Raw genomic sequence first — 14,445 nt, forward strand, 5'->3', positions numbered from 1 at the left:
GGCGTCCCGGGCAGTGACGGCCGCAGGCAGACCAGGTGGGCAGGGGCTGGCAGGTTCTGGAACCTTCCTCGTTCTCCCCACTCCTTTCATCCTGGTAGGTCGCCAACCTGAAAAAAACCATTAAAGTCACAACAGCTGCCGCCGCCGCGGCCACGTCTCAGGACCCCGAGCAGCACCTGACGGAGCTGAGGGAACCGGCTCCAGGCAGCAACCAGCGCCAGCCCAGCAAGAAAGCCTCGAAGGGCAAGGGGTGAGCGGCTGCGGCGGAGCCGCCGGCGTCCGGGGGCCCTGCTGCTGCTTCCTCGTCCCTCCCGTCACCTGCGTGGGGGTCGGGAACGGGGGAGCTTGCAGCGCTGAGGGGGTTCCCTGCAGCCTCTCTCTCTCTCTTCCCCTTGCCAGGCTCCGAGGGAGCGCCAAGATTTGGTCCAAGTCGAACTGAAGGGACTGTCGTTTCTTCTGGGATGTGGGGTCCTAGCTGCCTGCCTGCCCCTTAGGAGTCCTCAGAGAGCCTTCCTGTGCCCCTGGCCAGCTGATAACCTAGTTCATGACCCGTCACCTCCCTTCTTCTCTCCCACACCCCCAGGCATAGACCACACCGTCTCTGGGGGGAGGCAAGTACAAGTCGTGTTTTTGTTGGTACTTTTTGTTTCACGTAACTTTCTTGTGTGTCCCATTGTCCCCTCTTCCTGCCACGCTCCCTCCCCTATTTCTTTAGGAGTCAGCGTCTGTCCCTGTTTATTATACGTCACTGAGTGGGTGGGGCTGCCGTGTCTCCAGCATAACCCACACGTGATCCCTTCCCCTTCCTCCGCCCCAGCCCTGCATGCCCAGCCTCCTGCCCACCCGCCTGTTTGGGCAGCATCTGAAGAGCCATAGGGCTCCCACCTTTATTCCCACCCTGAGAGTTCTGGGAGCCATTCTAGGAGTCACTGGACACTCACATCCTAGAATCCTGTCACTCTGCAGTTGTTTCCTGTCCTCTCTCCTCCCCTTGGGTCCTGGGAGTGCTGCTGCTTCAATGACCCCAGAGCCTCAGGGCAGCTGTTTCTTGAGCTGTTGTGAGATGGTCCTTTCTTGGCCTTGGCTGTCTTAGAAAGCCTGATGGCAATCCTGGAAGGATTTACACTTCCTTCTGTGAGTTTTGTGTGGAAGGGCAGGGGATATAGATTGTATAAAAAGAGTATATATACGTATATCTATATATAACATGACACAGAAATAAATCTATGAGAAGTCTATCTACAAACACGCCCTGAACTGGGTGTCTTCTGTCTTTGGTGTTTGTGGATGGGAAGAAGGCTCATTCCCAGTCCACTCTAAAGCAAAGTGCCGGAAAAACAAAAGAACCAGGTACTGGAGACCTAGATCGTGGGCCGTTTGGCTCTGGCCAGATCGGCTCAGCATCTCGGCATTCTTTAAGAAGCAGTGGATGCTCACCGAGCACCAGCCTGTGGCAGGCTCTGGAGGTCCAAAGCGATGGGCACTGTCCCTGCTCTCAAGGAGCTTGAGTTCAGCCTGTTTCCTTCCACCTTATAGAATTGTAGGCGGAAGAGTTGATAGTAAACTTCAGTTTTTGCATCAGTACCACACAGGACTCTCCCATCTCAGTAAAAAGCAGCAGTCGGGCTCCTGTCCCCGTCCAAGGCAGAGCGTCCAAGCAGCATGTGCTGGGAGGATTAGTCTCCTTGGCTCAGCGCACTGCTACGCACGCCCTAGAATTGGGAAGCTCTAGTGTAAGGGACAGCTGCCCCCCCCCCCCGCCCCCTCCCGTGCATGAGAGGCGATTGCCTCCTGAGGGTCCCAGTGTTGACCGAGTTGCCCTCCCGAGCTTGTGCTGTCCTCTAGGTGGAGACGTAGGACAGACTACTGTTTACTGGTCCTAAAGGTGTCAGTTGTAGAATTGGAAGTGGGGGTAGATCCCGAGTTTTCCGTTAAAAGTGGTCCGGGTGAGCCAGTTATCTTGCAGGGCAGCGGAGACTGAATGGGACCAGTCCAGTGGGCCCTGTCTCGGGAATTGACACTGTTGGCCTCTCGCTTTAGCTTTGGCCTAGGCTAGCCTGTTGAGCCTGTTACATCTTGAGTCTAAGTCTCTGAAATAAAGCCCTTCTTCCTCCCACACCGTCCACTGTGCAGAAGTCACTAACTGCTGGTGCTTCGAGCCTGTGCCCCCTTTCCCTGCCCAGGCCCCATTTTTCTCTTGAACTTTAGTATCTCATTTTCCTGTAAGCTGCTTCCAGCCCTGACTCCACAACTGCCCTGATCTGTCTAGTGCCGGCCTTCCGTGGGTGTCTCTACAGTCTGGTGTGGGCTGGGCTGGGACTGCCTGGTCCTCCACCCAAAGAGGGAGGAGGCGCCGTTCACAGCCCCAGGGACATGAACGTGCAATTTGTCTTTGATTTACAAAGACAGGGCTCTTGGCTCCCAAGGCTTGGAGATGGGGGAGCGCAGTATTTGGGGGCTGGTTTTGACCATGGAATTTAGTTCAGGATTTAGGGATTCCGTGCATAACCAAGCCTAGGGCACCAGGAAGATTCTCCCAACCAAGAGTCTTATCAGCACTTGCACATTCTCACATGCTGATCCCTACTGTACAGCAATCTCAGAGGAGCTCAGGGCTGGACCACTCTGGTAGGGAGGAAGAGGAAGAGAACTTGGCTTCCTGTGAGTTCAGAGTTCGTGCACATGAAACAGGTGACACTTAGAAGGTAAAGACAAAGTCTCCATAGCTAAAAAACATGACTGCACTGGGGCGCACCTTTATGCACAAGAAGAGCAAAGGCAATGTCTATAGTCAATGTTTCACGCGATCCCGTTAAAGAGGGGTTAGAAATTCTCTGCTTAGGTTCAACTTCCAACATGGGTGGAGAGAAGGGAGTTCAGCGGGGCAAGTCTAGGCAGTGTATGAGTTCTCTTGCTGTGTAACAAATTACCCTGAAACTTAGTGGCTTAAAACAACACACATTCATTATCTCAGTTTCTATGGTCCGCGAATCGGCACAACTAAGTTGAGTTCTCTGCTGAGTTTTCAGGGTCCCTCCCGAGGCTACAGCACAGTGTTAGCGGGGCGTCTCATCTCAGGGCTCCAGTAGGAAGGACTTACTTCCAGGCACACCCCAGTGATTGTCAACAGGATTCATCAGCTTTGGGTGGTCAGACTAAGGACTTCATTCCCTGGCTGACTGTATGTCAGAGGCAGCCCCGTTCATCAGAGCAAGAGCCAGAGAGAAGATATCAGCAAGGTGAAATCAGTCTTTTGTAACCTAATCACGGAAGAAACATCCCATCAATTTTACTAGTCACCAGGTTCAGCCTAGTGACTATCAGAAGGCAGGGATCATTGGAAGGCATGTCAGAAGTTTCCTACCTCAGGCAGTGTTTCTTTGGTCCACCGGCATCAGAATTATCAGGGGAGCTTTTGAAAATGCATATTCCTGGACCCCAGTTCCTACTGAATTAGAATCTCTGGGATTGGACTGGAAATGGGACTTCACTACCCTCATTGACTCAGCTCTGAGCTGTGATGTCCCATTTATATAAGCAGACTTGCCCAGATTAGTGCCACCTTAGATCAGCTGAAAAGGCTTCTACTGCAGGGCCTTGGAGGACGGGTGAGGAGGCCCTGGGTCACCATCGGGAAAAGAATGATGAGCAAAGGTGAAACTTTGAGTACAGGGCGTGAGAGAGGACTTGTCCTGTCTCTGAGGTTCTTAAGTATATTGTTATATAATTAAAAGAAGTGTGATAAGTACTAAGACGTATAGGGTGACATGAAAGCGCTTACCGGGGGATCTACTTGCCTGGGGTCAGGAAAGCCTCCTCCCAGGATGTGACCTTTAAATTGAAATTAGAAACCCAAGTAGCAGTTAACCTGATAAAGGGGAGGGAGGATGAGCAATCTGAGTGGGAAGAAAAGTGGGATGAAGGCCTAGAAGCAGAAGGGTTTCATCCTGTGGACTACTGCAGCTCCCCTAATAAGAAATGTGTAACGTGGGGCATGCGTGGGGAATCCAGTCCTATACTTTTACGTATTGTTCATCTGTCCAATCAATTGGTAAATATATCTTGACTGAAAAATCTGAAATAATACAAACCATAATGCATATATTATACTTCTGGGCATTGGGATTTTGGGTGATTTTTGTCTTTTTGCCTGTCTCTATTTTCCAATATTTCTATGATAATTTCTAATAATAAATAATATTATTTATTACTAATAAATAATATTTATTAAGTGCTTACTGTGATCAAGCACTGTTCTGAGTGCTTTATGTATATAAACTCATTTAATACACACAACAACATTCTGAGATTAATATCACCATTATCCCCTTCTAAAGATGACAGAAGTGGTACAGAGAGGTTATGTAACCAGCCTAGGGTCACACAGATCATAAGTGGAGTAGGCACACACCACCCTGTCTGTCTCACGCTACTGGACAGAATGCATGGAGCAGTTATCCGAGATCTATGGTAAATAGTAAACAAAGTAGGGAATTCCCTGGCAGTCCAGTGGTTGGGACTTCATGATTTCACTGCCGAGGGCCCGGGTTCAATCCCCGGTCGGGGAACTGGGGTCCTGCCAGCCACGCGAATTCAAAGTTACGCTAAACCGGTGGTGAGTTTACCATTCCCTTCCCCCCTCCAGTGTTGCCCAGATTAGACTCAAAGACAGCCCCAAACACAGAAGTGTACATGAGGTGTGAACTGAAAGAGCTCCCTTTGGAGTCTTCTATTGCACATCTAGAGAGCAAAAAGGGACTCCTAAGGGTCAGTGAGTGGGGAAATCCCGTTTTTCTTCTTCCCTTCTCCCACCTCCAGCCCCAGGGAATACCATGGTGGCGGCAGCACAATGACAGCAACAGTGGCCTGGCAGGCACTTAACTCTAGGGAGGAGAACCCTTTTCTCTGACCACAGGAGCTCTGGTCCCAAAAGTGTGAGGCAAATCCCCTCTGCTTTTTTCTTTCTCTGTTCTCTTGATGCTTGGCCCAGACACACAGTGAGAAATGCCCAGCAGAGGAGAGAAACTTTAGTTTCTAGCCCAACTTTGGGCCAGAAGATTGGGAAGGGAAGCCCCAGAGAACCAGAGAGTGTCAGGATATTGCAGAAAGGAGGGAAGCCAAGAGAACAGCCCCACTGAGCTCTGTGGGAACTCCTGGGCTCACCTGCAGAGTGAGCATGAATCTCACCTAAACAGCTTAACTGAATGGGGTTTTCAGTCTCTTAGGTGTAACACGTGTGACAGCTACAACACAAAGGAATGAAAGCAAAGGGACCTGGGTGATGGTCAAGTTTCTACACTTAAAAGGAATTGGTGAGATACACGTTCTCAGTGAACTGTGAACATATGCATTTTATAATCCCTAGAGCAGGGGTTAGTACACCATAGTCCACAGGCCAAATCCAGCCCACTACCTGTTTTTGTAAATAAAGTTTTATTGGAACATACTTACACTTCATTCATTTATATATCATCTGTGGCTGCTTCCACACTATGGTGTCAGAATTGTGTGTTGTAACAGATATTGTGTGGCCTGTGGAGCCCAAACATATTTACTATCTGGCCCTTTACAGAAAAAGCTTGCCAATCCTGCCCTAGAGCAACCACTTAAAAATTAGTGAAAAAATCACTAGATAAAGTGGAATACTAAATAGTATCCAAGTAAACCAAAAGAAGGCTGGAATGTAGACATAGTGGAATTATAAACAGAAGACCAGGGGCTGCCCTGGTGGCGCAGTGCTTGAGAGTCCGCCTGCCGATGCAGGGGACACAGGTTCGTGCCCCGGTCCGGGAAGATCCCACATGCCGCAGAGCGGCTGGGACCGTGAGCCATGGCCGCTGAGCCTGCGCGTCCGGAGCCTGTGCTCCGCAACGGGAGAGGCCGCAACAGTGAGAGGCCCACGTACAGCAAAAGAAAAAAAAAAATTAACTCTTAAAAAAAATAAAAATAAACAGAGGACAAAACAGATACATATAAGTTGATAGAAATAAATCCAAATATAATAATTATATTAAATATAAGTAGCCTAACTACACCAATTAAAAGACAGAAATTATCAAAATGGATTAAAAAAACCAAGATACAACTATATGTTGCCGTCAAAAAAGCCATTTTTAAGTATGACATGGGTGGATTAAAAGTAAAAGGATGGGAAAAGATGTACAACGCAAATACTAATCAAAAGAAATTTGAAGTGGCTGTAGTAATATCAGACAAATTAACTTCAGAGCAAAGAAAATTACCAGGGATAAAGAAGAACATTGAAGAACAATGATAAAAACTTTGGTTTTCCAAGAAGACATAATTCTAAATGTCTCTGCATCTAACTACAGAGCTTCAAAATACATGAAGCAAAAACTGATAGATATTAAGGAGAAAATGAACAAATCCACAATTATAGTAAAAGAAAAATGTCAAAACTGCTCTCCCAGTAATCAACAGAACAAGTAAACAGAAAATCAGTGAATATATTAGAAGTATATAGAACTGAATGATGCCATCAACCAATAGGAACTAACTGAAATTTATAGAACACTCCCCCAACACAACAGAAAACCCTTTTTTCCCCCAAGTGCACTTGGAGCATTTATTATACCAAGATAGACTATATCCTGGGTCATAAAACAAACCTCGGCAAATTTAAAAGACTTAAGGTCATACAAAGTATATTTTCTGACCATAATGTAATTAAAACTAGATATCAATAACAGAAAGATAACAGGAAAATTGCCAAACACTTGGAAACTAAACAACACACTTCTAAACCCAGAGATCAAAGATGTGGTCTCAAGAGAAATTAGAAAATATTGTGAACTTAACAAAAAGGAAAATACAAAATATCAAAATATGAGATGCATCTAAAGCAGTGATTATAGGACAAATTATAGTATCAAATTCTTGTATTAGTAAAGAAGGTCTGAAGTCAACAATCTGCACTTCTACCTTGAGAAGGTACATAAAGAAGAGCAAAACTAAGCAGAAAGCAAGTAGAACGAAAACACAAGAGCAGAATATAATGAATATGAAAACCAAAAAAGAAAAAAATTGGGACTTCCTTGGTGGTCCAGTGTTTAAGAATCCACCTTTCAATGCAGGAGATGAGGGTTTGTTCCCTGGTCGGGAAACTAAGATCCCACATGCTGCAGGGCAACTAAGCCTACACACCGCAACTACTGAGCCCACATGCCACAACTAGAGAGAAGCCCACACGCTGCAACAAAGAGCCCTCACGCACCAACTAAGACCTGATATAGCCAAATAAATAAATAAATATTTTTTAAAAAATCAATGAAACAAAAAATTGATTCTTTGAAATGATCAATAAAATTGATAAACCTCTAGCCATAGTGACCAAAAAGAAAAGAAAGAGAGAGAGAGAAAGAAAGAAAAGAGAGAAGATACAAATAACCAATATCAGGAATAAAAGGAGATATCACTGCACACCCCACAGACATTAAAATGTTAGTAAGGGAATACTACGAATAATTCTACACACAAATTCAACAACTTAGATGAAATGGACCAAATCTCAAAGTTACAAGCTACCAGAACACAACCAAGAAGAGAGATGTAAATATAAATGTACAATTATAAGACTCTCAGAAGATAGCAGAAGAAAATCTTAGTTACCAGGAGTTAGGCAAAGTGTTCTTAGATATGACACCAAAAATATGATTCGTAAGAGAAAAAGGTGGTAAGCTGGACCTCATCAAAATTCAGAACTTTTGGCTTCCCTGGTGGCGCAGTGGTTGAGAGTCTGCCTGCCGATGCAGGGGACACGGGTTCGTGCTCCAGTCCGGGAAGATCCCACATGCCGCAGAGCGGCTGGGCCCGTGAGCCATGGCCGCTGGGCCTACGCGTCCGGAGCCTGTGCTCCGCAATGGGAGAGGCCGCAACAGTGAGAGGCCGGCGTACCGCAAAAAAAAAAAAAAAAAAATTCAGAACTTTTGCTTTGAAAAAGACCACACCAAGAGGAGGAAAAGATAAACTACAGAATGGGAGAAAATATTTGCATATCCCCATCTAACAGAAGACTTCTAACTGGAATATACAAAGAACCCTTAAAACTCAACCATAAGAAAATAACCCAATTTTGAAAAAACTGACTGAAGGACTTAGACACTTCATCAAAGAGGCTATAATGATGACAAGTAAGCACATGAAAGGATGTTCAACATCATTAATCATCAGGGAAGTACAAATTAAAACCAATGGTGAGATGTCTATAAATATCTCACTGTGAATAAAAGAATACCCACACCCCTAATATAAAAACTGACAATACCAAATGCTCGTAAGGATATAAAGCAACTGGAACTCTCTTACATTGCTGGTGGGAACGCAAAATGATGCAGCCACTCTGGGAAACAGTTTGGCATTTTCTCACAAAGTTAAATATGTACTTACCCATGTGACCTAGCAATCCCAAGCCATTTCACTCCTCAAGAAATTAAAACATGTTCACACACGTGTACATGATTGTTTATGGCACTACTGTTCGTAATTGCCAAAAACTGGAAACAACTGGAAAGTTCTTTGACAGATGAATGGGTAAACTATAAACACACAGTAAAATAGTACTCATCAATAGAAAGGAGGGAGCTATTAACACACACGACAACGTGAGTGCATCTAGAAGGCATTATGCTGAGTGTAAGAGCCACTCTCAAAAGATTACGTACCACAGGCAATACCTTTATTGCTGGTTTGGTTCCAGAGCAAGTCACATGAATGTTTTGGTTTTCCCAGTGCATACAAAAGTAATGTTTATACTCTAGTCTATTATATGTGCACTGGCATTATGTCTAAAAAAAATGTACCTTCCTTAATTGAAAAATACTTCATTGCTGGGGACTACCCTGGTGGTCCAGGGGTTAAGAATCTGCCTGCCGATGCAGGGGACAGGGGTTTCGATTCCTGCTCCGGGAAGATCGCACGTGCTTCGGAGCAACTAAGCCCATGCATCACAAGTACTGAGCCCGCACTCTAGAGCCCGTGAGCTGCAACTACTGAGGCCGCGTGCTGCAACTACTGAAGCCCGCACGCCTAGAGCCCGTGCTCTGCAACGAAGAGTAGCCTCTGCTCGCCGCAACTAGAGAAAAGCCTGCACGCAGCAACGAAGACCCAGCACAGCCATAAATAAATAAATAAAATAAATCTTAAGAAAAAAATACTTCATTGCTAAAAAATGCTAACCATTATCTGAGCCTTCAGCAACTCATAATATTTTTGCAATAGTAACATCAAAGATCACTGATCACCATCACAAATATAATAACAATGAGGAAGTTTGAAATATTGCCAAAATTACCAAAATGTGACACAGAGACAGGAAATGAGCAAATTCTGTTGGAAAAGTGGTACCGACAGCCTTGCTTGAGGCTGGGTTTCCACTAATGTCCAATTTGTAAAAAACGCAGTATCTGTGAAGTCCAATAAAGCGAAGCACAATAAAACAAGGTATGTCTGTATATGATTTCATTATGTGACATTCTGGAAATGGCACAGCTATAGCAATGGCGGACAAATCAGCGGTCGCCGAGGGTTAGGACTGGAGGGAGGGGTGGCCTCAAAGGAGCAGCAGGAGGGGGTTTGGGGGTGATGGGACCGTTGTGGTCCTGATGGCGGTGGTGCTTACACACATCTGCACGTGTTCAAACTCAAAGAACACACACACGGAAATTTTATTGTATGTTAAAAAAAATATTGAAAAAAACGGACATGCTGGGCTACCGGCCTCCATCGTTTTAAACACTATGCTATTACTTGGGTAAATGTTAATATAAATTTGAAATTTAAAAAGATCATCAAGTGGGGGGACTTCCCTGGAGGTCCAGTGGATAAGACTCCGCACTTCCAATGCAGGGCGCACAGGTTGGATCCCTGGTCAGGGAACTAAGATCCTGCAGGCCACGAGGCCAAGAAAAAGAAAAAAAGAAAAATCCTCCAGGAACTTTCTATCTAAAGGGCCCCCATGGTGAATCACGCTGTACCGCATATTAGTATCATTTGTGTCAGTCTGGACTTGGAGTCCCGGCTCTTGAGTGCTGCTAGGTAGCTGTATGGTGTTCAACAAGTCACCTGTCACTTAGCAATAAAATCGGAGCAGGTCTGGATGGTATCTGTAATCGTTGCTAAGCTGCACTGGAATTCTCTCCAGCCTCGAGATTCTGCTTTAGTGGGTCTGGGCTGGTAATTCTGATCTGCTGCCACTTTGGGGAACGTCCAGAGAAGGCGATCTCAGAGGTCTATTTCAACTCTTAACATTGCTATTTATATCATATACTGGGTTTGCTTGAATTAAGTTCTATCTGTATTGAGAATCAGCTTCTGTCCTTCTGTGCCACATTCCCTGTGAATTGGGAATCCCCCCCCCAAATCTAGGATATCTTTAACTAAGTTCACCAGTGGTGGGGGGGGGTGGCGTACTGTGGGGCATGCGGGATCTTAGTTCCCTGACCAGGGATCGAACCTGTGCCCCCCGTGTGGAAGCACGGTCTTAACCACTGGACTGCCAGGGAAGTCCCTCACCAGTGGTTTTCTAAGAATCTAGCTTTGTTTACTTTCATCAGACCATTTCCCACATCAGTGTCACCTTGACCTTTCCCAGGGTATTTCTGCTCCTTCTTTTAGAGACTCAATCCCACCTCTGCGGCCCTTTCTCATGCCCGCTTCTCTCCCATCTTCCAGCTTCATGTGTCCAAATGTCCTGGCTGCACACCTTCAGACACTTAGTTGATCTCCCGGCTGGAGGACACTAACATCTTGGGGATAACTGTTCAGAACCTGCAAGTCATCCAGGTGGCAGGTGACAGAGAAGATGAAGAGGGTGGGATGGATGCTGGGAGAAACCAGGGCAGCACCCTATTCCCATCTTCAAGATAAGCCTTCAGGGAAGAAGAGTCACAAAAGGCAGACAAAAAGCTCAAGCGACCCTGACTGCTGACCCGGCTCCTCTCAGGGATGGTCCAGAGCGGGGCGGAGTGTGTGTGTGGGGAGCGGGGCGGAGCCCAGAAGGGGAAGGACTCCCTGCTTCTCCCTGTCTCCCTGGAGATACTGTTTAAGGCCGGACACTGAGGCGGGGAAGGCTCAGAGCCCGTCAGCACTCTCTGCAGAGAGGGGCTTCAGGCCCACCTTCTTACCACAGCTCTGCCAGCCTCTGCACCCCTGGCCCCTCAGGTACCCTTCCCGTAAGCCACACCAGCTCCCTGCCCCCCCGCAGGCTCTCCCTGGGGATAGAGGCTAGTTGGGAGGCTCCTTTGGGGAGCAGCTACACCAGGTCTCTCCCTGTGCCCCATCTCCGTGCTCGTTTCTTACCTCTTGGTGTCTCCTGTGCCTATCCGTCTTCATCTCCCCCTCCTAGTGCCGCCACATCTGGCTCCCGCTACTCCTGTCTGACAAACCCACTGATGTCTAAGAGGGAGAGAGGTTAAGGGTAACTTTTCCTTACCCCGACCCACTGCAGTGGCCTGGGAGAAGGGATCCTTGACCCTTGCTTCTCCCTCAGCGTGGGAATGACCCATTCCTAAAACTCAGGGCATCGAGGCAGGACAGGTCTGTGGAGTTAAATGGACTTGAAATATGGGGGCTGGGAGACCAGACCCTGGGTTCTTCTTGTGGATCAGCTCCTGGTTCTCTGGGTAACCTGGTTATAGGACTTGGGCACTGGGCAGAGGAAGGGGGCATTGGGTAAAGGGTGTTACTAGGACTTGAGGCCCTGTTACCCTAGGAGGGGAAAACTCCCAAACTGGAAGCAGGACTGGGTCAGCACAGCCCCAAACATTTCTACATGTTGGTCTGTGAAGCATGAAAGGGTGAAAGATAATAGTCGGTAGCTGGGAGAACGGAGGCTGATGCAAAGCCAGTAAGACCATTTCGAGGCTGTGTCTGAAGGTATCTCAGGGGTCCTGAGGATGGAAGCGGGCATGAGGGCCACCCTAGAGCACTGAAGGTGCAGGACAGGGGCAGGGTAATGGGGGCGAAATCAGACATCCATCCTGTGCACTGTGTCAAATGCTTCCTCTGTACTAACTCACCTAATTCTCATAATTCTGAGGTATGAATCCATGTCCCCACTGCCACCAGAGCCTAGAAAAAGGCCCATTTTACAAAGCAGGAAACCAACGTTGAGAGATTAAGACTCTTCGTCAGGGTCAGAGGTAAGCGGCGTGGCCCGGGCTTGCTTGTACCAGTCTGTAGTTGTAATTTCACTCCTTTAATTCACAGCCTCCCACCAAGTATCAGCCTCTCCCAACCTGTAATTTTCTGGGGTGGGGGAAATAGTCCAAGTGTGGCCATGTGCCCTGGACACCTGTCAGGCAGAGGACTGAGCGGGAGGGGGGTTGTGGATGGGCATTGTGAACGAGGCGGGGCCATTCCGGACGCAGACCTGGAAGTAAAGTGTCAGCATTCTTCCTGAGAGTCCTTTCCTGTGTCTGCTCCCCGGCTCTCACCCCACATGGTAGACAGGTCAGGAAAGGGCCAGGGGGCTGGTTCTAGAGCGTCTCACTCAACTTTGCTAACACCCAATGCCCCACCACGTACCCTTGCTGAAAAATGCTGTCACGGGCCCTACGAATACGTGCTGGGCAGCAGGGTGGTCCTCGCCCAAGAGCAGGGATCAGGAGTGAAAACTGGTTGGTTTCTGTGTCTGAAGCCAGGACCCAAATGAAAGCCTGTGAAGCACTGGATGACTCACCTGGATTGAAACCAGGGCAGCCCCTGTCCTGCTCCAGCCCCTACTCCGAACTGTGCCCAGGAGCACGGGCACTGGGAATGGAATCCAGGTTGAGAGGTTGGGCTTGAGCTGTCGTGAGAAGGGACCCCACAGCTGAGGTCCAGGGATGGGAGGGACCTGCCCAAGGACAAATGACTGGGCTGGTGGCAGAGCTGAGCCGCCTGTCAAGGGACTGACGACAGCTCCTCCCACACCCAGAGGGAGGAGCCATGTGCAATCTGGACGGAGCACAGGTTACACCGGAAGCTGAGGGCTGTGGGCGCTTTGAGCTCCATCATCCACAGTTCAGGACCCAGGCGGAGAGGAATTCCCTCTGCCTGTTTGACTTCTGGGATTCCCGGATTCTCTTAGCCACTGGGTTGGTTCCGTTGACCCTGGTGGAGCATCGTTAGTGGCCTGTTTACTGACTCAGTACCTGCCCTGGATAGGACGTCGGTGCCTGCTGGCCAAGCTCACCTTTGTCTCTGCTTGTTGAGAGACTAGAAAAATCCTCTTTTGTTTTTTTAAAATTTAAATTTATCTTTAATTCATTGCAGCATAACATGAGTTAGAGCTGCTCTAATACATGAATTCTTCAATTTGGTCTAAAGGCAAATCAAACAGTCCCTTTTTCAGAAAAGTAGCTTCTGACTTGATCAACATAACATATAACCATCTTTAATATTCAGAGTTGCTATAGATTGATGCTTACCCCCCAGGCTGCGCCATGGAGCCAGACTTCTGACCTTATACAGAAGTCAAAATGGTAAGGCATATAACAACAACATAAATATATAAACACAAATAAATAGATGGATACACACATTGACATATATGTGTGTGTATATACATATATATAAAATTCAAAAATAAACATTTGTGTGATGTCATAGTTTACAAAGACTGTTAATATCTATCCCTCGGAAACTCTTTGGCTGTCAAATGCCCCAGAAATAAACTCTGTAGATACTCAGACACTTTCTGATTTCTATAGTCTGCTCCTTATGCCTTCTACGTCATCAGGATGGACAAATCCTCTTGAACCTGTTTGTCCATCAAGGACGTGGGGAAAATCCCCTTCCCTGAGAGGACCTGGGGCCTCAAGCGGGCTGTTTTTGCCTTTGGTTTACCCACTGACAAGGACAGAAGATGTTTATAGAGCAGAAACCGCCCTCGGACTCTCACAAGCACTTGCCACCACTGAAGAGTCCCCAGGAGGAACAGAGCGACCCGTTTGCTGAGCCGGGTCGAGCAGGGAGGAGCGTCTTGAGAAATTTGAGTGCCTCGTGCCCGTCCAATGCTGCTCAGGTTCCAGGCTAGTTTTCTTCCCTGGTCTCCTTCCCCGGGCTCAAGTTCTCAACAACTGGGGCTGCAGGGTTTGAAGAACGCTGCTGACCCGAGTTCCTCCCCTCTGAAGACCCGCGTGGGGTTGTCTGGGCTTCTTCCTGATCTGCACCCCAAGTGTTCCCGCCCACAGTGCAGGCCAGAAAGAAGCCCAAGGACAAGGGGCAGAAAGCTCCTCAGGTGCCTACAGGTATGCCCCGTGATCCCCCCGATGAGCGAAGGTACAGTGAAAGCGAGGGAGCTGGCAGGACAGCCGCCGCTGGTCTCGCCCCCGGCCCAGCCTGGCCGCATCCGCTGCGGCTTCTCGCCCACCAGAGCTCTGACAGCCCCACTGCGGTACCACTGAGGTGCTGGGCTTGAACTTGAGTTAAGGAGGCCACGCACAG

General features: G+C 47.8%; 1 protein-coding gene across 5 annotated transcripts in view; it reads left to right on the forward strand.

The window, feature by feature from the left end:
• Positions 1-1,246, forward strand: part of COPS7A (COP9 signalosome subunit 7A) — a 32,217-nt gene extending 30,971 nt beyond the window's left edge. For all 5 annotated transcript variants that reach the window (XM_067695561.1, XM_067695556.1, XM_067695558.1 and 2 more), the window contains exons 7-8: positions 99-250; positions 400-1,246. In XM_067695561.1, the coding sequence (XP_067551662.1) occupies positions 99-250; positions 400-439 (192 nt within the window). In that variant the 3' untranslated portion in view covers positions 440-1,246. The remainder of the gene's footprint in view (positions 1-98; positions 251-399) is intronic.
• The last annotated feature ends 13,199 nt before the right edge of the window (positions 1,247-14,445 follow it).

This window comes from Pseudorca crassidens, chromosome 11 (assembly GCF_039906515.1).
Source record: "Pseudorca crassidens isolate mPseCra1 chromosome 11, mPseCra1.hap1, whole genome shotgun sequence".
Lineage (NCBI taxonomy): Eukaryota > Metazoa > Chordata > Mammalia > Artiodactyla > Delphinidae > Pseudorca > Pseudorca crassidens.